The sequence below is a fragment of the Mobula hypostoma genome, chromosome 18 (genome assembly GCF_963921235.1).
Source record: "Mobula hypostoma chromosome 18, sMobHyp1.1, whole genome shotgun sequence".
Taxonomy (NCBI): Eukaryota; Metazoa; Chordata; class Chondrichthyes; order Myliobatiformes; family Myliobatidae; genus Mobula; species Mobula hypostoma.
Window position 1 is genome coordinate 36,209,750 of NC_086114.1, and position 25,597 is coordinate 36,235,346.

The following is a 25,597-nucleotide window of genomic DNA, read 5'->3' on the forward strand; positions in this document are numbered from 1 at the left end:
GCTCTCAGGCAGGAAATTGGAAGCTTAAATTAGGAACAGATGTTCTCAGGGAAGTACGGAAGAAATGTGGCAAATGTTCAGGGGATATTTGTGCGGAGTTCTGCACAGGTACGTTCCAATGAGACAGGGAAGTTATGGTAGGGTCCAGGAACCGTGGTGTACAAAGGCTGTAATAAATCTAGTCAAGAAGAAAAGAAAAGCTTACAAAAGGTTCAGAGAGCTAGGTGATGTTAGAGATCTAGAAGATTATAAGGCTAACAGGAAGGAGCTTAAAAAGGAAATTAGGAGAGCCAGAAGGGGCCATGAGAAGGCCTTGGCGGGCAGGATTAAGGAAAACCCCAAGGCATTCCAGAAATATGTGGAAAAACAAGAGGATAAGATGTAAAAGAATAGGACATATCAAGTGTGACAGTGGGAAAGTGTGTATGGAACCGGAGGAAATAGCAGAGGTACTTAATGAATACTTTAGTTCAGTATTCACTATAGAAAAGAATCTTGGTGACTGTAGTGATGACTTGCAGCAGACTGAAAAGCTTGAGCATGTAGATATTAAGAAAGAGGATGTGCTGGAGCTTTTGGAAAGCATCAAGTTGGATAAGTCTCCGGGACCGGATGAGGTGTACCCCAGGCTACTGTGGGAGGCAAGGGAGGAGATTGCTGAGTCTCTGGCGATGATCTTTGCATCATCAATGGGGACGGGAGAGGTTCCGGAGGATTGGAGGGTTGAGGACGTTGTTCCTTTATTCAAGAAAGGGAGTAGAGATAGCCCAGGAAATTATAGACCAGTGAGTTTTACTTTAGTGGTTAAATTGATGGAGAAGATCCTGAGAGGCAGGATTTATGAACATTTGGAGAGGTATAATATGATTAAGAATAGTCAGCATGACTTTTGTTAAGGGCAGGTCGTGCCTTACGAGCCTGATTGAATTTTTTGAGGATGTGACTACACACATGGATGAAGGAAGGATGAAGGAAGAGCAGTATATGTAGTGTATATGGATTTCAACAAAGCATTTGATAAGGTACCTCATGCCAGGCTTATTGAGAAAGTAAGGAGGCATGGGATCCAAGGGGATATTGCTTTGTGGATCCAGAACTGGCTTGCCCACAGAAGGCAAAGAGTGGTTGTAGAAGGGTCATATTCTGCATGGAGGTCGGTGACCAGTGGGTGTGCCTCAGGGATCTGTTCTGGGACACTTACTCTTTGTGATTTTTATAAATGACCTGGATGAGGAACTGGAGGGATGGGCTAGTAAGTCTGCTGATGACACAAAGGTTGGGGGTGTTGTGGATAGTGTGGAGGGCTGTCAGAGGTTACAGTGGGACAATGATAGGGTGCAAAACTGGGCTGAGAAGTGGCAGATGGAGTTCAACCCAGATAAGTGTGAAGTAGTTCATTTTGGTAGGTCAAATATGATGGCAGAATATAGTATTAATGGTAAGACTCTTGGTAGAGTGGAGGATCAGAGGGATCTTGGGGTCCGAGTCCATAGGACGCTCAATGCAGTTGCGCAGATTGACTCTGTGGTTAAGAAGGCATACAGTGTATTAGCCTTCATTAATTGTGGGATTGAGTTTAGGATCCGAGAGGTGATGTTGCAGCTATATAGGACCCTGGGCAGACCCCACTTGGAGTACTGTGCTCAGTTCTGGTCACCTCACTACAGGAAGGATGTGGAAGCCATAGAAAGGGTGCAGAGGAGATTTACAAGGATGTTGCCTGGATTGGGGAGCATGCCTTATGAAAACAGGTTGAGTGAACTCAGCCTTTTCTACTTGGAGTGACGGAGGATGAGAGGTGACTTGATAGAGGTGTATAAGATGATGAGAGGCATTGATCGTGTGGGTAGTCAGAGGCTTTTTTCCAGGGCTGAAATGGTTGCCACAAGAGGACACAGGTTTAAGGTGCTGGGGAGTAGGTACAGAGGAGATGTCAAGGGTAAGTTTTTTTCACTCAGAGAGTGGTGAGTGAATGGAATGGGCTGCTGGCAACAGTGGTGGAGGCAGATACAATAGGGTCTTCTAAGAGACTTTTGGATAGGTACATGGAGCTTAGAAAAATAGAGGGCTATGGGTAAGCCTAGTAATTTCTAAGGTAGGGACATGTTCGGCACAGCTTTGCGGGCTGAAGGGCCTGTATTGTGTTGTAGGTTTTCTATGTTTCTATAGTTCTCACAATATCCGATATATATGTTCATAAATGTAAAACGCACTTACCCAAGGAGCCCAACGTGTTGGCCCACAAAGCTCCTTGCCGTGTGACCATGTTCAGGATTCTGCAAAATAAAACAAGCATTAGAGTACAAATTTATAATGTACTGAAACACAGCAAGACTTTCCATAACCTTTGGAAGTTGGAGAACAAGGGGTCAGGATTGGCAGTGTGGGCAAGTGTTTTCCAAATCCCTTGGAAAGCTGCAAAGTGACAGAATGGAATTTTCCTACAAAAGCTGGCAGAAGGATTTAATTAACTTCTAGAGGGATAAAGAGACTAAGAACCTATTAAAGGAGCAGAGGTAGATGAGTGGGGAAAAGTAGTGTTGAAGCCTATGGGAAAGGTTTGTAAATGATTATTTGAAATACGGTGGATCTTGGTTAATTGGGACAGCTGCTTATTTGGGTAAATTCTTACAGAACTAAAACAAAGCAAGAAAATAGCCAGGATACCCTTCATTTATTTGGGACAAAATGGTGCTTAACTGGGGGAGGAGACTGTTGTGGAATGAGCAAACAGTTTCTAAAATAACAACATACACAAAATGCTGGAGGAACAAGTTTTTAAGCACAGATTTGCACATACTTGTGTTCAAAAAGTGTCGATTTTTGTCACTGACAATTGGCAGGAAATAAGCAGCAAGACAATTCAGAACTCTTTTGCTCACTGCGGTTTCAAGCATTCAGGCTTGGAGATACCAGAAATGACCAGGAATGAAAATGAAACCATGTTACTACTTCAACAAGTTAACAACCACAAAGGATTTGAAGATATCAACAACTATCTTGAATGTTGCAATGAAAAATGAAGATTTGGAGGATGCAATCATGGACACCTTTATATGAAGGCAGTCCATTATCTGCACTTGTAGTCTGTGTGAATTTTGTTCATTTGCGCTCAAAAGAAAGTGACGTGGATAAATTCCCCCATTGCTAAGTATTAGAAACTAATACAGCTTTATAGTACTATAGTGTTTTAATCTGTTCTGTATTTCATTTAAGTATGTAATTTGTGGGGGGCGTCACGTGATGACGTGGGATTGAGACCTGTAAATCCAGCTCTCCCGCAACAAATCAGTAAAGTACCGTTTAAACAAAACACAGTTAGTAAATATTTTCTGAAAACTATTTATAAACTTTGTAAGATTACTTTACGATATGCCTCCTAAACCGCAACAAAAGTCTGCTGTTGCAAAGCAGCCGCGAGACGGGAAGAAAAAAGGGCCTACTGCAACAATGGAGCCTCGGACTCAGGTTGGATCTCCTTCGGTAGAACAGGGAGCAATGGCAGTGGCAACGGCTTCTTCGAAGAAGACACCGGAAAAGATGACCAATATCCACGATCGATTTTAATAAAATTCTTAAGATTTCAAGACAAGGAAAGGATTCTACAGGCAGCTGCTCGAGCTGCCAAAGATAGAAAAGGGCCATTGATAATTGAAGGGAACAAAGTTTTTTTCTATCCTGATGTAAGCTACGAACTTTTGAAGAGAAGGAAGAAATTTAATCCAGTGGAAAAAACCCTATGGGATCATGGTTATCAATTTACACTGCGTTATCCTGCAACCTTGAAGATTTTTTTGTCTGGTGGAGAAAAAAGATTTTTTGATGATTACCAGAAAGCAGAGAGGGTTAGGTTGAGAGTATGCGGGCAGTGGGCAAATCAGCCCTCTTGTGCTTTTTGATCTCCTCACTTGAGATTCAATTTCACGCGACCCTGCCACTTTGATCTGGCCCACGCCTTCATTAACCAGGTCCAACACTTGCCTTTCTTGGATCTTGCCCTTCCTGACAAAGTTAATCGGGTTTGTGGGGGAGTGGCCAGGGTTAGTCGGGGCGTGCCCAGGGTCTGTGGGGGTGTGGCATGATCATTGGGATGTGCCTAGGGTTTGTGGGGGTGTGTGCCCCCTTGGACTTTAGGATTAGGTTTGAGTGTTGGGCTGGTGGATAAATGTGTGTGACTGGGAGAGGTAAGGCTGCGGAGTTTTGAGTGGTGAGGTATGAGGTGCTAAGGCGCATAGGCTTGTGTGGTGAAGCCAGGTGAATCTGGCCCATGCCTTTCATTATCGTGGTCCGACACCTCTTGGTTCAATGAACTGGGTATGCACTGGGACACATCATCAGTAATGCATCCTAGGGTTAGGGTGAGAGTATGCGGGCAGTGGGCAAATCAGCCCTCACGTGCTTTTTGATCTCCTCACTTGAGATTCAATTTCACGCGATGTGGCGGGTGAGGGTGAGGGAGGGTGAGGGTGAGGGTTAGGGTGAGGGTTAGGGTTAGGGTTAGGGTGAGGGTGAGGGTGAGGGTTAGGGTTAGGGTTAGGGTTAGGGTTAGGGTTAGGGTGAGGGTGAGGGTTAGGGTTAGGGTTAGGGTTAGGGTTAGGGTTAGGGTTAGGGTTAGGGTTAGGGTTAGGGTTAGGGTTAGGGTTAGGGTTAGGGTTAGGGTTAGGGTTAGGGTTAGGGTTAGGGTTAGGGTTAGGGTTAGGGTTAGGGTTAGGGTTAGGGTTAGGGTTAGGGTTAGGGTTAGGGTTAGGGTTAGGGTTAGGGTTAGGGTTAGGGTTAGGGTTAGGGTTAGGGTTAGGGTTAGGGTTAGGGTTAGGGTTAGGGTTAGGGTTAGGGTTAGGGTTAGGGTTAGGGTTAGGGTTAGGGTTAGGGTTAGGGTTAGGGTTAGGGTTAGGGTTAGGGTTAGGGTTAGGGTTAGGGTTAGGGTTAGGGTTAGGGTTAGGGTTAGGGTTAGGGTTAGGGTTAGGGTTAGGGTTAGGGTTAGGGTTAGGGTTAGGGTTAGGGTTAGGGTTAGGGTTAGGGTTAGGGTTAGGGTTAGGGTTAGGGTTAGGGTTAGGGTTAGGGTTAGGGTTAGGGTTAGGGTTAGGGTTAGGGTTAGGGTTAGGGTTAGGGTTAGGGTTAGGGTTAGGGTTAGGGTTAGGGTTAGGGTTAGGGTTAGGGTTAGGGTTAGGGTTAGGGTTAGGGTTAGGGTTAGGGTTAGGGTTAGGGTTAGGGTTAGGGTTAGGGTTAGGGTTAGGGTTAGGGTTAGGGTTAGGGTTAGGGTTAGGGTTAGGGTTAGGGTTAGGGTTAGGGTTAGGGTTAGGGTTAGGGTTAGGGTTAGGGTTAGGGTTAGGGTTAGGGTTAGGGTTAGGGTTAGGGTTAGGGTTAGGGTTAGGGTTAGGGTTAGGGTTAGGGTTAGGGTTAGGGTTAGGGTTAGGGTTAGGGTTAGGGTTAGGGTTAGGGTTAGGGTTAGGGTTAGGGTTAGGGTTAGGGTTAGGGTTAGGGTTAGGGTTAGGGTTAGGGTTAGGGTTAGGGTTAGGGTTAGGGTTAGGGTTAGGGTTAGGGTTAGGGTTAGGGTTAGGGTTAGGGTTAGGGTTAGGGTTAGGGTTAGGGTTAGGGTTAGGGTTAGGGTTAGGGTTAGGGTTAGGGTTAGGGTTAGGGTTAGGGTTAGGGTTAGGGTTAGGGTTAGGGTTAGGGTTAGGGTTAGGGTTAGGGTTAGGGTTAGGGTTAGGGTTAGGGTTAGGGTTAGGGTTAGGGTTAGGGTTAGGGTTAGGGTTAGGGTTAGGGTTAGGGTTAGGGTTAGGGTTAGGGTTAGGGTTAGGGTTAGGGTTAGGGTTAGGGTTAGGGTTAGGGTTAGGGTTAGGGTTAGGGTTAGGGTTAGGGTTAGGGTTAGGGTTAGGGTTAGGGTTAGGGTTAGGGTTAGGGTTAGGGTTAGGGTTAGGGTTAGGGTTAGGGTTAGGGTTAGGGTTAGGGTTAGGGTTAGGGTTAGGGTTAGGGTTAGGGTTAGGGTTAGGGTTAGGGTTAGGGTTAGGGTTAGGGTTAGGGTTAGGGTTAGGGTTAGGGTTAGGGTTAGGGTTAGGGTTAGGGTTAGGGTTAGGGTTAGGGTTAGGGTTAGGGTTAGGGTTAGGGTTAGGGTTAGGGTTAGGGTTAGGGTTAGGGTTAGGGTTAGGGTTAGGGTTAGGGTTAGGGTTAGGGTTAGGGTTAGGGTTAGGGTTAGGGTTAGGGTTAGGGTTAGGGTTAGGGTTAGGGTTAGGGTTAGGGTTAGGGTTAGGGTTAGGGTTAGGGTTAGGGTTAGGGTTAGGGTTAGGGTTAGGGTTAGGGTTAGGGTTAGGGTTAGGGTTAGGGTTAGGGTTAGGGTTAGGGTTAGGGTTAGGGTTAGGGTTAGGGTTAGGGTTAGGGTTAGGGTTAGGGTTAGGGTTAGGGTTAGGGTTAGGGTTAGGGTTAGGGTTAGGGTTAGGGTTAGGGTTAGGGTTAGGGTTAGGGTTAGGGTTAGGGTTAGGGTTAGGGTTAGGGTTAGGGTTAGGGTTAGGGTTAGGGTTAGGGTTAGGGTTAGGGTTAGGGTTAGGGTTAGGGTTAGGGTTAGGGTTAGGGTTAGGGTTAGGGTTAGGGTTAGGGTTAGGGTTAGGGTTAGGGTTAGGGTTAGGGTTAGGGTTAGGGTTAGGGTTAGGGTTAGGGTTAGGGTTAGGGTTAGGGTTAGGGTTAGGGTTAGGGTTAGGGTTAGGGTTAGGGTTAGGGTTAGGGTTAGGGTTAGGGTTAGGGTTAGGGTTAGGGTTAGGGTTAGGGTTAGGGTTAGGGTTAGGGTTAGGGTTAGGGTTAGGGTTAGGGTTAGGGTTAGGGTTAGGGTTAGGGTTAGGGTTAGGGTTAGGGTTAGGGTTAGGGTTAGGGTTAGGGTTAGGGTTAGGGTTAGGGTTAGGGTTAGGGTTAGGGTTAGGGTTAGGGTTAGGGTTAGGGTTAGGGTTAGGGTTAGGGTTAGGGTTAGGGTTAGGGTTAGGGTTAGGGTTAGGGTTAGGGTTAGGGTTAGGGTTAGGGTTAGGGTTAGGGTTAGGGTTCTTAATGGACCAGTGAAAAGAAAAAGGATCTTAACACATATTAAAAAAATTAAGATAGATTTAGCTTTTTTACAGGAAACACACCTAACGGAAACAGAACATCAGAAACTGAAGAGCGATTGGGTGGGTAGTGTTGTTGCGGCTTCATATAATTCAAAAGCGAGGGGAGTAGCAATTTTGATCAATAAAACGTTACCAATTAGAATACAAAATGTAATAACTGATTCTGCGGAGAGATATGTGATTATACATTGTCAACTTTTTTCTGAACTATGGACTTTTATGAATATTTATGCACCAAATGAAAATGATGCAAAATTCATACAAGAAGCTTTTCTGAATTTGGCGGATGCGCATGAAAAAATATTAATTGGAGGAGCCTTTAGACCCAGTCTTAGATAGATCAACCAAGGCTGTTATAAAATCGAAGGTAGTATATTTAACTTTATCATTGATGAAGGATTTAAATCTGATTGATATCTGGAGAAGAATCAATCCTAAAGAAAGAGACTATTCGTTCTACTCCCATAGACATAAAACTTACTCAAGGATAGATTTGTTTCTATTATCAATGCATATTCAACACAGAGTGAAAAATATGGAATATAAAGCAAGAATATTATCAGATCATTCCCCTTTATTAATGACAATAATAATGGCTGATAAGGAAGAAGTGGCTTATAGATGGAGATTTAATTCAACATTATTAAAATGTCAAGATTTTTGTGATTTTATGAAAAAGCAGGTTCAATTTTTTTTGGATACAAATTTTCATTCAATGGATGATAAATCTATATTATGGGATGCGATGAAAGCATATCTTAGGGGCCAGATAATAAGTTATACGTCTAAAATTAAGAAAGAATATATGGCAGAACTAGATCAATTGGAAAAAGAGATTACAAAAATAGAAAAAGAATCTCAAAGATATATGTCAGAAGAAAAACGAAACCAACTTGTCAATAAGAAGTTACAATATAATACGCTTCAGACATATAGAACGGAAAAAGCAATTATAAGAACTAAACAAAGGTATTATGAGTTAGGTGAGAGAGCACACAAAATTCTTGCCTGGCAGTTGAAAACAGAACAAGCTTCTAAAACAATAAACGCAATTAGAACAAGGGCAAATAAAATATCTTATAAACCTCTTGAAATAAATGAAACTTTTAAAAATTTCTATTCTGAATTATATCAATCAGAATCCCAAAATGATGTTAATGAGATAGAAAGGTTTTTATCACAAGTTTCTCTTCCAAAATTGAATTTGGAAGAACATAAGGGATTAGATATGCCTTTTACATTAAAAGAAGTTGAAGAAGCTTTAGGATCACTTCAAAGTAATAAATCTCCAGGAGAAGATGGTTTTCCACCTGAATTTTATAAAAAATTTAAAGATTTATTATTTCCTCTTTTTATGGAACTAATACGTCAAGCAGAAAAAATACATAAACTTCCAGAATCTTTTTCAACAGCGATTGTAATAGTATTGCCAAAAAAAGACAGAGATCCTATGAAACCAGCATCATATAGGCCTATTTCTTTATTGAATACAGATTATAAAATAATAGCAAAAATTTTATCGAATAGATTATCTAAATATTTACCAAAATTAATACATATGGATCAAACAGGATTTATTAAAAATAGACAATTGGCAGATAATGTAACTCGGCTACTCAGTATAATTCATTTGGCACAAAAAAGGGATGAGAAGAGTATAGTAGTAGCTTTGGATGCAGAAAAAGCATTTGATAGATTAGAATGGGATTTTTTATTTAAAGTACTAGAAAAATATGGATTAGGAACATCTTTTATAAATTGGATTAAAACTTTAAATTCTAAGCCTAAAGCTAAAGTGGTGACAAACTCTCAAATTTCAACACCATTCCAGTTAAAAAGGTCAACTAGACAAGGTTGTCCACTATCATCTGCTTTATTTGTATTGGCGATAGAGCCATTAGCAGAACTAATTAGAATTGATCCAGATATTATGGGTTTTAGAGTTAATCAGGAGGAATATAAAATTAATCTTTTTGCCGATGATGTTTTGATCTATTTAACAAATCCACAACATTCGTTACATAAACTATCTTCTAGATTGGATGAATATGGGAAGGTATCAGGTTACAAAATAAATTGGGATAAAAGTGAAATTTTACCTCTTACTAAAGGAGACTATAGTCAATGTCGATTAATAACCCAATTTAGATGGCCGGTAAATGGTATAAAGTATTTAGGTATAAGACTTGAGAATGATCTGAAGAATTTATATAAATTTAATTATTTACCACTATTGAAAACAATTCAAGAAGATCTTGACAAATAGATGACACTACCAATAACATTAGTAGGTAGAGTCAATGTTGTAAAAATGAATATATTTCCTAGATTACAGTATTTGTTTCAAACATTACCAATACAATTGCCACAGAAATTTTTTCAAGAGTTAAATAAACGTGCAAGAAAATTTCTTTGGAAAGGTAAAATGTCAAGAATATCATTGGAAAAATTGACATGTAAATTTGGGTTAGGAGGGTTACAACTTCCAAACTTTAAAAACTATTATAAAGCAAATCAATTTAGATTTATTGCATCTTTCTTCGATGATCGAAAACCAGCATGGATTAAAATAGAACTAGACAAGATAGGAGAAAATAGACCTGAAGATTTTATATATAAATGGGAATCTAAATCGATACGGGAAAAGAAAGAATCTCCTATATTAACACATTTGATTGATCTATGGAATAAGATAAATGTTGATAATGAAACACAGAAATCTCTATTAGCAAGGAGACCTTTGTTCCAAAACAGACTTATTCCTTTTACAATGGACAATCAACTTTTATATAATTGGTACCAAAAAGGGATTAAATTTATAGGAGATTGTTTTGAACGAGGTATATTGATGTCATTTGAACAATTAAAGGATAAATATAAAATATCTAATAATACTTTCTTTTGTTACTTTCAATTAAGGGCTTACTTAAAAGGTAAGCTGGGTCAAACAATGTTTTTGCCAAAACCTAATGAAATTGAAATTTTAATTCAAAAAGGGAAAATTTAAAAATTTATTTCTTGTATGTATAATTTGATTCAAGAAGACAATTAAACAAGGAACTCATAAGTCAAAGCAAAAATGGGAAACAGATCTGAATATTATTATTGATGAAACAAATTGGTCAAGACTTTGTCTTGACAGTATGACAAATACAATAAATGTTCAACTTAGATTAGTACAATATAATTTTTTACACCAATTATATATTACACTGCAAAAAATAAATAGATTAAACTTAAATCTATCTGATGAATGCTTTCGGTGTAATCAAGAAATTGGTACTTTTTTTTGCATTCTACTTGGTCTTGTTTTAAAATTCAACCCTTTCGGATAAATTTAAGAATCTTATTGGAACAAATTACTGCAACTCAACTTCCACATAACCCTGTATTATTTTTATTAGGTGATATTGAAGGGATAAAACCGAAACTTAAATTGAATAAATATCAGAAAGAATTTATAAAAATTGCATTGGCAGTAGCTAAGACTATAGCAGTTACTTGGAAATCTGATGCGTATTTAAGTATGGATTGTTGGAATAATGAAATGGCTAGTTCTATTGCACTCGAAAAAATTACTTATAATTTAAGAGATAAATATGTAACATTTTTGAATATTTGGCGCCCTTATTTACAAAAGATAGGATGGCATATTTAAGTGCTCCAATAAAGACTTTGGTCACTTGGGGAAAGTAACAAATAATTATACCAAATTTATTTTGAATCCCATGGAGCATGTGGAAACCTTCCAATACCCAGGTGGTTCTTTTCTTTTTTTTCTTTTTCTTTCTTTTTAGGTAGGACTATATATGGGGGGGGGGAGGGTTATGGGGACGGGGGAGGGTAGATTCTTTTTTTCATGTATTCTTTTTGAAAATTCAATAAAAATTATATTACAAAAAAAGGTATGTAATTTGTTATTCAGTTTGCCTTTTCAATATCTTTAAAAAAAATTATTTTCATGAAACTTTGGCTAACTGGGACAGGAGCTTAATTGAGCCAAAATATACTGGGTTAGCCAAGCTACTCTTTGCACAAGGTGAGTTGGGAAACAAAAGTTTATTAGTGAAATACTGCAATGCAACTGTTGAAACTGCTTTCATTATGAATAAGCAAGGGATATACCACAGGGATTCATGAAGTGATTTCAAGTGTCCTAAAGGCAGCTATAAAACTAACAATTATTCCGCTAGACCATTGAACTACTGATTAATTCTGATGGTTGAATAAAAAGAGCTTTAAATGGTAAACAGAGCATGACATTTATTAAGGATCCATTAAAAAGGTGATAACAACTATTCCAAAAAGTAAGAATATGGATAGAATTAAGACAAATATTTCATGCAAGGGTATCAAGGTCACTGAAACAGTAAGTATGAGTTTTAAGAGCAACTAAGTCAGAAAAAAAAGGAATAGTAAGAAGCTCAGTTTCAATTTAATCATGCAGGAGTAATAATATTATTTCTAAAATTTGTTATGTGCCAAGGTACAATTAACTGCGGTGTTGCTGAAACAATTCCATCCGCATTTCCACATGCTATTTGGTACTTAAACACCGACCACTCAAATTAATTCTGAATCCTAGTATTTCCCAGGCAAGAGTAATGGAAGAAAAAATAATTTCCGTTTCTGAAATATTCTTCATGCCAGAAGAGCCCAAAGCAGTTCACAACCATTGAATTTCTCTTTATGGGTAATCATTATTGTAATGTAGAAATCAGAGACAAAATAGCACTGAGTTTTAAAAAAAAAATCAGCCATGAGCATCCATGATTAAATCAGCCCATGAGAATAGCTTCCCTTCAGCACTGTGATAGGCATCAACTCACAATTTCTGCCCAAATCTCAGCAGAGCAACAGTTTATATTTACAAAAATTATAAATGGTGAATTTTTTTATTAACATAAAATATCATGTATAAAATAACAACTAGTTGACAGAAAAGTACTATTCCCCTTTTCTCAACAAAATGAAAGAGCTGGTCATTGACTTTAGTGAGAAGAGTCAAGTGCACACCTGTCTGTATCAATGGTGGTGAGGTGAAGATAGTTGAGAGCTCCAAGTTCCTCAGTCTAAATGTCACCAACAATTTGACCTGGTCCAGTCATGTAAACACCAAGTCAAGGAAGTACATGAATGCCTCTACTACCTCAAAAGGAAATGCAGCATGTGCTGATGACTCTTTCCAATTTTTATAGATGTACCACAGAAGGTATCTATCCAGTGCATTATAGCAGTTGCTCTGCTCAAGATTGCAAAAAAAATTACAGAATTATGAACATAGTCCAGTCCATCACACATACCAGCCTCCCAGTTTCGACTCTGTCTACACTTCCCACTGCTTCAGGCAAGCAGCTAATAGAATGATGGAGCCTTTCCACCCAAGGTGGAGGACAGTGGACAAATGGGGCGACAGTGTAGAAATTGATCATTTGGTTTAAAGAATTATTCACTACTAGACAATTGGGTGACCAGCTGGGACACCCTTTGAGAGAAGGGTAGTGCAGTCTGATGTGACCAGAATGTATATTAAATTTTCCTGAATGTTATTGGTATCGCTTTGCTTTGGAAACTGAAGTAGAAAACCTCAGTTTATTAAAGAAGAACAACGCGTAGCAAAAGAAATATAGCTCCTCCTCATTTAATGAAGGACACTTTTGATGGCATCATTTCTGGTTTACCTTCCACCCTTGTGCCTCTCGTTGTCATTCTGGAGACGTGCAGTCCTTTCATCCCCCATCTCATCTCTTCTGCTGTTTGTTCTTTGTCTCTGATCCCGGAGACGTGCCTACCTCTCCTCCTCTGTCTATCTTTTTTTGTCCTGACTCTTTTGATCCTGGAGTCGTGCGGCCCTGGCCTCATCCGATTCTTGTTCCCTCCCCTCCTTGCTGCTTCCTGACTACGTTTGGCGTCATCTCTTGACCATAATGTTCCCCTTCCCTTTCCATGTGGCATAATTAGGCTGACCAATTTTCTTTTACCCTAATGTTGGATAGAAGATACGAAGCACTAACACCAAAGGATGCTGATTATTCTTGATGATGTGGTTGGCGCTCTCCTAAATGAACGTGATATAGTCACCGCTGTCCTCTGACTGCAGCAAAGGGTTTTATGGGTGTCTTGAAGTATGTCATTACAATAAGATTTAATTATCTCTTATTGATGGGTGGCAGTTAGATCCGTCCCAATCCTGCACATGCTGGTGATTAGCAGATGTGACCCCTCAAAATAGAGCTGGTAGGTGTCGCTGCTGAGGCTGGCTGTGCGCATGCGTAGGGCTGTCGCGTCCCGATTTCCATGATGGCCGATCGGGTCTTGGGTGAAAGGCAGCCTGTTGATTTTCGGCGAATGAGCAATTTTACACGAATATATAACCCTGAACTTTGTCAGCACTCTGTAAGTTAGGGCATTTTAATTCGATTTAGCCAAAAACAGTGCCGCTGTAATGCAGCGTTTGCGCTAATTGGAGGTCACAAACAGACAGAGCATGAGAGTTTTAGTAGCATATAGATTACATCATTTAGCCTGATAAAATAGACTCAGTACACAAACTACACAGCTGCTCAAACACTCTCTGACCCAAGCAAAATAAAGTAACCTCAAACTATGGTGGTATGCATTTGTTTTTGTAATTCCAGGATCAACTTCAGAAAACACTATTTCCAAATACTTAATATTCAACATTGAGTACAGGTAGTAAATAGAAGAAATATTTAAAATGAAAATGTACATGTAGAAACAAAAATGGGTAGTATTGCCATAGTCAGCATTTTGGAAAATTGGTATTTATACCACTTTTGAATCTATTCGCCAAAGCTGTGGGTTATACGCTTGTTAATGCAGTGACATGAGAATTGGATGTTTTAACTTTGAATATCAAATACTCACCAGTGTAGTTTCAATATGTTTATATTTCTAGAATTTTAATGAATTAGGATGAAATTCATTTGGGAGCAAGAAAAGAAACAAACAAAAAACTTCCCTGCAATAATGCAGCATTCCTGCAAGTGAAATATAATTCAAATAAAAAAAAGATTAGTTATAACCTTGGGTTTAGAGAACCAGACTGATAACATGTACTCACTAAGACAGCTGTACAACCAGTGATAACACATGACGCAAAGTTAGGTGACCTTAGGAAAATTAAATATTAAAACTCTGGGATTTCATGTCATTGTGGTGGTCAACATTTGCTAAACTTGCTAAGGCATTGCTATTCCAAGTAGTCAAAGACAACGATGTGGTGTGAAACCATCAAAAATCAGCAGCTCCCATTTCACCAAACTTTTCTTCATATGAGCCTGCACAGATATATAGTGGTTGTTCTTCTGTTGTTCTACTGAAGAGCAGTACAGATAGGACAGATGAAAAGAGAAAAACAATGCAGCAAATTGAAAAGAGCTTAATTTTGACCTTAATGTGCATTTATGTAGATCTTTCCCAGTAGCAACTGTTATGAAGGGTAGATATCACGGATCAATGATTAATAAAACAATATCATAATGTTTATGGAAGCTTGCTGTCCACAAATTATTTACTACATATACATACAACAGTGGCTACACTTCATAGAAAAGTACTTCATTGTTATAAATTGTATTGGTCCAGTCCAAGGTTGTGAAAAACATTGCCAAGAGAGCTGATGTTTTTACCAAAAGTAAATCACGGTTCTTTTCCTAAATGCAACCATACGGCTATACCAATATAAAGGAAAGGTATGTCGCATCCGGAGTTTCTCCGGTTAGCAGACGATTTCCCTCCACGCCTCTCTGACGTAGTGGGGAATTGCGTACAAGGCAAGTTACAGCAGTGGCTTGCCACTGCCTTCTGCTGGGTGAGTTTCCAAAGAGATCACCAGCTCGTAACCCAGCACGGATGGAAAGCGTGCAGGGGAGCTGGCTGGCTGAATTTGAACCTGGTACCTTTCGTCCCGACGTCCAACGCTGATGCCACTACGCCACCATAACCCACTGAAATCAGTCAATGTAATCATGCAGTTCATTTTTCCAGACTGGAAGCTTGACTGAAGTGAACTACTTGAAGTGAAATTTCAAGGGGCACTTATGATTAACCAACTGGTGTTTTGGTTTCACACTAAAGGAAATAAATGAGTAACAACACCGAATGCAATTCATCTAAACCCACAGAGGGTCTTGTAGCCATGCTATGAACATGTTGAAATATGGAATGAATGGAATTATTTGTTATACAGCAATCATTCCAAAGAACGGACATGAATCTTATTGCCTGTTTTCTTAATGGCCTTTAGGACTAAGTACAGTCTGTTATATAACAATCAGTGATGAACAGTAATGATCTATTCCACACTGCATCTCAATAAATAAAATAATAAATTTCAATTGAGAAGGGCAGCAACATCAGGAAGTGCAGAGAGCAACTTTAAAAAGTATGATATAGAATATGGTTTGAGCTAAAGTGGATTTCACCACTTCTCTGACTGCTATGCAAACTTTCCGGGTCTGTGGCATCTCATTGATGTTCTTTAGATCACAGAACAGCCCTTCCTAAGTGGCTAACAGGATCATAGGCTTTTTAAAGACAGTTTAAGATGCGGAAGTCTGTATTTTGGCGGATATTCACAATCTTCAAGACATATCAGAGTTTCAATTAGTAGCAGAAAGCAAGCATTTTCCACTGAATTACATGTAGTGCATTTTGGTTCTTTGAAAGAACTATCCAATTAGAGCTGCTCCTCTGCCACTTCCCCTCCAACAAGCTTTGCAAATGTGTTTTTTTTTTAATATAAATAAATATGAACTGTTTAACATTTTTCCTGCAAATTATCTTAAAAATTAGTTCAAGAAGGGGAGACAATTTTTTATACTAATAGCTCTCATTATTTTCAAAATCAGTACACTTTTATTATCCCTCAAAAAGTAAAAACAGCTAAAATAAAAATAGCCCGGCAGCAATTTTTGCTTCTGCTTTGAATAAAAGTTACAGAAGCCCCTTTCACCATTGTTTCTTATACTTGACTACCTTCTCACATTGAGAGACACTGGAGAAATTGCTCATTTCCTCCAAACTAAATGCATAGCATGGGTCCAAACTATGACTACCTTGGTGAGATACATTGACCAATGCTTTCTTCAGTTCTATTTGGGCTCAATCCACCTCTATTTCCAGTTCATCAATGAGTGTATTGGTGCTACTTTGTTCCCATCCCACACTGGAAAGGTTCATCACTTGTGCCCGTACTTTCAGCTGGTTCATCTGTTTTTCCCTTCACAGAGGACAGATTAGCATTAATATAATTGCAACCACACTAATTTAAGTACCTTGACAGTACCTCTTCAACACAGCTCTGTAGTTAGCTGTTCTGATGATGACACCTTCCAGTGCTGCTGGGATCTCTTTTACTATGGGTTTGCCTGCTCTAGCTCAATTACATCTGCACCATTTCCACCACTTCTGATCACACCCCTTCTCTTCCCACCCTCAGCAAAGACAGGGTTTCCTGTATTCTCCCACTTCCTTTTCCACCTGCCAGCTACCCAAAGACTTCCAGGTGAAGGAACAGATTACTTCTACCTGTTCAATTTATTGCACTGAGGGCGACCACTTTGTATCTAGGCTGCGAAGTTACCCTCTAGTTCCAGATTGACACTAATTCTCCAGCCCAGTCTGACCTCCATCTCTGGACTCTTACATTTAGTCCAACAAAATTCAATGCAACCCTGAAGAACAGTAAGTCAACATCTGATGGCACATCACAGTCAAGAATTGACATATGATTCAACAATTTCAAATCACAAACTCTTCAAGACTGTATTAAAATTGATCAGCTCTGATTAAAATTAATTGTTTACCCATTGCCCTTCTTTACAATTGCAGCCTGGTCTGCTAAATGTTTTCAACATTCACATCTCCCCATCTCTACTGCTCTGCATCATTGCTCCAATTTCTTTTGTCATTCTTGCTTCTTTGCTTGCACTCCCTTTACTCTTATCCATCTTCCCCAAATCAGCATCACCATTACCAATAGTCAGTCAGTCTCCTTTGGCATCCACCGTATCACAGAAGGAGGAAGGTGCTCTACTCCTCCACCCTCACTGTAACTTCCAATTTCTAACTTCAGAATTTTGATGAAAGGTCATTAAATCATGTTAATTACGTTTGTCTCTCCACAGATGCTGCCTGAGCCACTTGAGTATTTCCAGTGTTGTCACTACTTCCCATTAACATCCCTGCTTCAAGCAGAACAATCCAACATTATTAACAATGTTAAATCTCTTGTTCCCAGAGCCAATTTGGTAAAGTTCTACTGCAACCCTCCAAAGCCTTGATACCCTTTCCAAGATGTACTGCTCACACTTGAACACAGTATTCAAGCCACGCCCATAACTCATTACTTTGATGCTTTTGTATCTTAAGACTTTGTATTAAAACACCCACAATTATACGTGTCCTTTCCAAAAGTTTTGTCAATTATTACGTCACATTCTACACCGGACTACGTGAAACCCTTTAGGTATACCTGTTCCTCCTTCCCCAATAAAAATGAACCATTTAATTTAGACTGCTGCTCATTTTCACTCCAAATATTTATTTATATTTCTCATCAGTTTCCTATTTCAGCAGCCTATCTGCTTGGCTGAAAATGAATTCTGCCAGAATTAATTTTTCCTTCACTACTCTGTAACACAGAAACTGGAAAATTAACATACATGGTTCTAGGTGTGGGTTAGAGAGGGCAAATAAAGAGAAAGCAGAGGGAACCCTCGAAGTGAGACGGTTCAATTAAATCATCGGGCATTTATTATAGCATTTCCCCAATTGCAACCTCCTACAGATATCCAATTGATCAGAGGTGCAATATAACACAAGAGACATGTGGACTAACTTGATGGTCAGCAAGATCCTTCCTGGGCTACTGGCTATCAATGATTACATTTAGATGCCCAAATGTTTACACTTATTAATATTTGCAAGAATTTTATGATAAAAATTCAAAACAACTAAAAGCATCAATCAAAAATCAAAGTAAAAAGAAATTTATACTTAAAATTCCTACCTCCATACTCTCCCAGTATTCATTCACCCCCACCACCAAACTTAATCAAGTTGAAGACTCACATTTTCTATGGGCAAACTTCCCAGTCCTGTTAGGGAATCAGAAGCAATCTATGCTGCCCTATTGGGACTCCATCTGAAGCACAGCTGGAATGGACTTCAGCCTCCACTCAGGAGTCTGAACCATCCCGTAGTTCCAGCCAAATAGATATGTCGGCTTTTCAGTGGAAGTCTAGGGTTGAGAGCTAGTTTTAATTAGAAATGTTGCACCTATAACTACAATTAAGTGCTAATCTAATCATAAAAGATCAATGAAAAATATACTGATCAAACATCTTAAAACTCATTTGCTTCTTCCTTCATTCACATTTATTTATCTTCGTATGATTATTACACACATTGCAACTACCATTCCAAGGGGCCCTCAATACATAATAGCTGAGGGCAACCAGTTCTGAACTTTAATTGTTGAGAATTGAAATGAACTCAATTAGCCTTATTTATCACATTCGTCTGCATTCTCTTAGATATACATACCTTGGCAAAACCAGAATGTGGAGGTTATGATATACAACTATCATCAGAGTAGGTAAAAGTGCAAAAGAAATTTGCATACCTCTATCTTGGCATCAAAATGTGGAACACATTTTAACTCGTGGTAAGAGGCAGCCAAGTTGACTTGGCATTCAACATTGAAAAGAGTTTTGTCAAAGGTTAAAGCAAATGCTATCAAGGAACAATAGTCCTTTGCCAAAGAACAAAAATGTGGGCCCAAGACAGATCACTTTGGAGACAAAATTTGGGTTACATGATTTAATGATTACATGATTTAATTTACATGATATGCAATAAAGAGCAGGCTGCATTGCTTTGTGCTTATTTCCATGATCAAGTGATTATCCAAGATCTCTCATCACTGTGGGATTGTTCTGCTGATTTGGCTAACAACCTTTTCAATAACACTGAAATATAATAAAATGTCATTTATCACATTGGCCATTTGTGAGATCTCCCTATTCCAACTGATTATTGATTATCACTTTTCTAAAGTATTTCATTGGCAATGCAACTATTAGGACAACACCTGACCGGTATTTGGACGACAAAAAAAAGTTCTCTGTAAGCCAGCATTTTCAACTGCCTAATTTCTCTGCACCTACGAACAGGACAGGATGTTTTAATTACACTTATAAAGGTTATCCCTTTACGAATAGCTTACAAGCAAAAGGACAGCACTGTAGTGTAGCTCTGTAATAGAGCAGGCAACTGGAGTTCAATTCCCACTGCTATCTATAGGGAGTGTGTATGATCTCCCCATGACCATGTGAGCTTCCTCTAGGTGCTCCAGCTTCCTCCCGCAGTTCAATGATGTACAGACTAGTAGGTTAATTGGGCAGCATGGGCGCGCTAGGCCAGAAGGGCTTGGTTCCATGGTGCATCTCTAAATTAAATTTAAAATTAAAACATAGATAATCTACATAATAAAAAAAAATTGCTCCCTGATACCCATTTACTCCAATGACAATTATAACTTCCTGCCCCACAGAAAATCTGTGTTCATCTTACAGAATTTGCATGTTTGAAATCCTTGCAAGGTATTCAGAGCCTCAGGACCACTACTCCATTTGCTGGATTTGGAGACGAATCTAGACTGGCCAGCTGCTAAAGCGTCTTGCACAAGTGCAGCTCCCCCTCATAAGGTGGTGGTAGCCCTGTCTCTGCTTTTGGTTACAGCATAACAAATGCTCATTCAGGCACTTATATAAAATTAAGTTTACTTTCCTGTACTTATGTAAGGGGAATAAAACAAAATGTTTGTACACTTGTGCATTTCAACAGATAAAACTGGTAGAACTTAATGTGTTTTAAAAATCAATATTACTCGTTAATATCCAGATTTTCTAATTTTTCTTCATAATTTAGCAAACTTGATTTGAAATAATTAAATTGCAAACCATAACAATGAAATAGAAGGACTCATTGAAGAGCATTAGAAATGTACAGGCCCTTTTAGTTCACTTTGTCCATGTCAAATGTGATGTCCATCAATGCTAATCCTATTTGCCCAAATTATATCCAGATTCCTTTATGCCATTCCTATCCAAGTACCTGTCCATGCATCTTTTAAATGGTATAATTGTATCTGCTACTTCCACTTCTTCTGGCAGCTTATTCCATATAACCACTACCCTTTATGTGCAAAATTTTACTCGTTTATAAAAAGTATTCACCCCTCTTGGAAGTTTTCATGTTTTATTGATTTACAACATTGAATCACAGTGTATTTAATTTGGCTTTGTTGGCACTGATCAACAGAAAAAGACTCTTTCATGTCAAAGTGAAAACAGATCTCTACAAAGTAATCTAAATTAATTAGAAATATTTAATTAATTATTTTGTGTTTTAAAGTATTCATCCCCTTTAACGTGACACATCAAATCATCACCGGAGCACATAATTTAGAAGTCACATAATTAGTTGAATGGAGATCTGTTTTTGGAGACCTGTGTGCAGTCAAGGTGTTTCACTTGGCTGTAGTAAAAAATACACTTGTACCTGGAAGGTCCAATTACTGCTGAGTCAGTATCCTGGCAAAAACTACACCAGGAAGACAAAATAACAATCCAAGCTACTTCACAAAAATATAATTGAAAAGCACAAGTCAGGAGATGGATACAAGAAAATTTCAAAGTCACTGATCATATCTTGGAGCACAGTTGTCAATCATCAAGAAATGGAAAGAATATGGCACAGCTATAAATCTGCCCAGAGCAGGCTGTCCTCAATAACTGAGTGACCGTGCAAGAAAGGAACTAGTGAGGGAGCCACCAAGAGGCCTGTGACAACTGTGGAGGAGTTACAAGCTTCAGTGGCTGAGATGGGAGAATGCACATACAACAACTGTTGCCCGGCTGCTTCATCAGTCACCGCTTTATGGAAGAGTAGCAAAGAGAAAGCCACTGCTGAGAAAAACTCACATGAAATCTCAGCTAGAGTTTGCCAGAAGAATTGTTGTCAGACTCCGCAGTCAGCTGGAAGAATGGCCAGCAGCCTAAACGCTATGTTTGGTGTAAGCCAATCACTGCATACTGTCAAAAACACACCATCTCATGGTGGTGGCTGCATTATGCTGTGGGGATGCTTCACTGCAGCAGGCCCTGGAAGGCTTGTGAAAGTAGAGGGTAAAATGAATGCAGCAAAATACAGAGGAAATCCTGGAGGAAAACCTGATGCAGTCTGCAACAGAACTGCAACTTGGGAGAAGATTTGTTTTCCAGCCGGATGATGACTCCAAGCATAAAGTCAAAGCGACAACGGAATTGCTTAAAGGCAAAGTTAATGTTCTGGAAGTGGCCAAGTCAGAGACTAGACCTCAATCCAATCGAGAATTTGTGGCTGGGCCTTGTGACTGTTCACTCATGATCCCCAGGTAATCTAACTGAACTGGAGCAGTTTTGTGAAGAAGAATGGGGAAAAATTGCAGTGCCCAGATGTACAAAGCTGATAGAGACCAATTCACACAGAGTAATTGCTGCCAAAGGTGCATCTACCAAATACTAACTTGGATGGAGTGAGTCATTATGTAATCAATGTGTTTTAATAATTGCAATACATTTAGAGCATTTTGTAGAAATTTGCTTTCACAAGAGTCTTTTCTGTTGATCAGTGTCAAAAAAGCCAAATTAAACCCACTGTGAATCAATGTTGTAAAACAATACACATGAAAACTTTGTGGGGGTGGGGGGGGAGGAGAGGAGGAGGTGGAGAAACAGGCACTGTTCATTCCTTCCTTCTCACCTTGTATCTGTGTCCGATAGTTCTAGACTCCGTTTTCCTGTAAATAAGATTCTATCCACCACATCTACAAGATCACTTCTCAGTCTCCAACGTTCCAATCAAAATACGGCCTATCAATGTCTCCTTTTAACTACAGAGTCACAGAATAATACAGCATGAAAACACCATAATCCTCCAAGCCCCTCTATTCCATTTACCCATCCAAAAACATCTTAAATATTGCATTTTGTATCCCCCATTACAGCTCTCCATTCCAGATGACATCCTAGTGAATCCCTTTTGCACTCTCTCAATTCCTATCATATCCTTTCTGTAGATGGTGACCAGAACTGCACACATTAAACAAGACCTAATCAAATTTTTGTACAACCACAACAAATCCTAACTCTTATACTCAATGACTTATTCTATGAAATATATGAAGTGCCCTTTTCAACATTTTATCCACTTGTGCCACCGCTTCCAGGGAGCACTGGACTTTCAGCTCAAGGACTCTCTGTATATCATTGCATCTAAAGGCCCCAACATTTACTCCATGTCCTATAAGAATTTAACTTCCCAAAGTGCATTACTTCTCACTTGTTTGAATTAAATTCTGTCACCTCTCTAACTTTCCAATTGATCTATGTCTTGCTGTACCTCAGGCAACAACTTTGTTAATGTGTCTGCCTTCTGCAAACTTACTTATCAAACCACACATATTCTCATTCAATAATCAGTTCCACATCAATCCTTCCAGTATACCAAATGTTGCAAACATTTAGTCAGAAAAACACTTGCCTACCACTGTCTTCTGTCTCATATTACCAAACCAATTGCTCGATTCAGTTTGTACAAAGTGTCCAAATCATGAATGTAAAATGCACAGGATTTGCATTTGGAAACTACCTTTCAATCACTAGAAGACTAATTAACATGTCTATCTTGAAAAACTTAATCAGAGGTAACCATTCATAATGGATTTTCAGAACAAATTATTTCTGAATTCGGCATGTGCATTTTCCACAGCATCGGCATCCTTATTGTTTTAGTTAAAACTGTTCACTTGCTGCAAATTCTATGGGTTATACATTTGAAGCCTTGCCTGCTCATTATAGAATTCAGAGAGGAATCTGCTTTGGAAAGATACTCACTGAACATTTCTAGGTTTTGACCATGCCATATCCCGAGTTTCCTTCAAGCCCAGACGCAAGCCATTTACTGCACCGATAGCAGCACCTGATGAAACAAAATTTTCAGAGGGAAATTAGAAACATAGAAAACCTACAGCACAATACAGGCCCTTCAGCCCACAATGTGTGTCGAACATGTACTTACTTTAGAAATTACCTAGGGTTACCCATAGCCCTCTATTTTTCTAAGCTCCATGTACACTCCAGGAGTCTCTTAAAAGGCCCTATCCTATCCGCCTCAACCACCGTTGCTGGCAGCCCATTCCACGCACTCACCACCCTGTGTAAAAAAATTACCCCTGACATCTCCTCTGTACCTACTTCCAAGCACCTTAAAACTGTGCCCTCTCGTGTTAGCTAGCTATTTCAGCCCTGGGGAAAAAGCCTCTGACTATCCACACGATCAATGTATCTCATCATCTTATACACCTCTATCAGGTCACCTCTCATCCTCCGTCGCTCCAAGGAAAAAAGGCTGAGTTCACTCAACCTATTCTTGTAAGGAATGCTCCCCATCCAGGCAACATCCTTGTAAATCTCCTCTGCACCCTTTCTATAGTTTCCACATCCTTCCTGTAGTGAGGTGACCAGAACTGAGCACAGTACTCCAAGTGGAGTCTGACCAGAGTCCTATGTAGCTATAACATTACCTCTCGGCTCTTAATCTCAATCCCAAAGTTGATGAAGGCCAATGCACAATATGCTTTCTTAACCACACAGTCAACCTGCACAGCAGCTTTGAGTGTCCTATGGACTCGGACCACAAGATCCCTCTGATCCTCTGCACTGCCAAGAGCCTTACCATTAATATTATATTCTGCCATTATACTTGACCTACCAAAATGAACCACATCACTCTTACCTGGGTTGAACTCCATCAGCCACTTCTCAGCCCAGTTTTGCATCCTATCAATGTCCCGCTGCACAGGCAATAATCCCGAGAGGTCCTGCTTCTCAACTCCTTCCTAACTCCCTGTAGTCTGTTTTCAGGATCTCCTCCCTGTTCCTGCCTATGAAGTTGGTACCAATATGTACCATGACCTCTAGCTGTTCACCTTCCTACTTCAGGATATCATGGAAATTGCAGAAGGAAACAGGGAAACTGGTGCCAAATGTTACATTAATAACTCAAATATGAAATAAATTAGAGACTCATGGAGGATCAGCATTCTGTTAAATCTATTGATAAGTATCCACATTGTATTACTAATTCACGTATTTCCACATGATCAAGTGCTCTGTATTTAATCCTGACAATTAGCCGAATAAGAAATCATTATGAAACCATTTCCAATGGATCAAGATTACTTTGATTTTACTTGTACATAACAATCAGGAAGTGTGGGATGTTCATCTACAAATTTTTCACCCATGATTAAAGCAAACAAAATAGATCAAACAGTTCCCTCTATTTCCACTGAACTGACATCTTCCACTTCTATCAGTCAGTAGGAACAGCAGCAAAATTAATTCTACATAGAGATTACTACAGAGCGGTTCCTTAAGCTTGTCATAGCAAGAGATGGGTAGTGGGGAGAAGGTCCCACTACCTATTAAATGCTCTCAATGCCATTCATCTTAAATAATCTCTGAAAACTAAGTCCAGCTCCTGGCCTTCACATATGGCTTAGCTACCGAGTCCAGCAGAACCATTTCTACTGACAGGAAAAGGGGCAAAGGCTAGTTACTGCTGCCTTAAAACCAGGCAGATGGGGCTCATCAGCTGTGGTTAGCAGCTCATCTAGAACAAAAACTCTGATCTTAAACCTCCACTGCCTTGCAGCTATACCCACACATGGGAGTAAACCCCCAAGGAACAATCTGAACTGGAGTTCTATGTTGAATTGAACACTGACTGGCAACTCCTGTGACACCATTTGTGCCAAACAGTATTCCTGCTGTTCCTTTTGATTCATCAGCTGCATGGAAAGGGGGAGCTTGCTGCCATGGGCAACAGCTTGCTCTCCAACCCCCTGGCTTGGGGACTGATGATGCTTCTGGCCGTAGAAAGGGTGCAGAGGAGATTTACAAGGATGCTGCCTGGATTGGAGAAATGCCTTATTAGAATAGGTTGAGCAAACTCAGCCTTTTCTCCTTGGAGCGACGGAGGATGAGAGGTGACCTGATAGAGGTGTATAAGATGATGAGAGACATTGATCGTGTGGATAGTCAGAGGCTTTTTCCCAGGGCTGAAATGGTTGCCACAAGAGGACACAGGTTTAAGGTGCTGGGAAGTAGGTACAGAGGAGGTGTTGGGGCAAGTTTTTTTTACTCAGAGAGAGTGGTGAGTGTGTTGCTGCCGGTAACAGTGGAGGAGGCGGATGCGATAGGGTCTTTTAAGAGACTTTTGGATAGGTACATGGAGCTTAGATAAAATAGAGGGCTATAGGTAAGCCTAGTAATTTCCAAGGTAGGGACATGTTCGGCACAACTTTGTGGGCCGAAGGGCCTACATTGGGCTGTAGGTTTTCTATGTTTCTATGTTTCACCAACAATGTAGGAAGC

At 39.8% G+C, this 25,597-nt stretch overlaps 1 protein-coding gene across 1 annotated transcript in view; it reads right to left on the minus strand.

Annotated features, from left to right (window-relative positions):
- LOC134358470 (mitochondrial import inner membrane translocase subunit Tim23-like) overlaps positions 1–25,597 on the minus strand; it is a 61,109-nt gene that overhangs the window by 15,595 nt on the left and 19,917 nt on the right. Inside the window, exons 4-5 of the mRNA XM_063070715.1 lie at positions 23,054–23,138; positions 2,218–2,276 (exon numbers count right to left, since the gene is read on the minus strand). Coding sequence (XP_062926785.1) covers positions 2,218–2,276; positions 23,054–23,138 — 144 coding nt within the window. The remainder of the gene's footprint in view (positions 1–2,217; positions 2,277–23,053; positions 23,139–25,597) is intronic.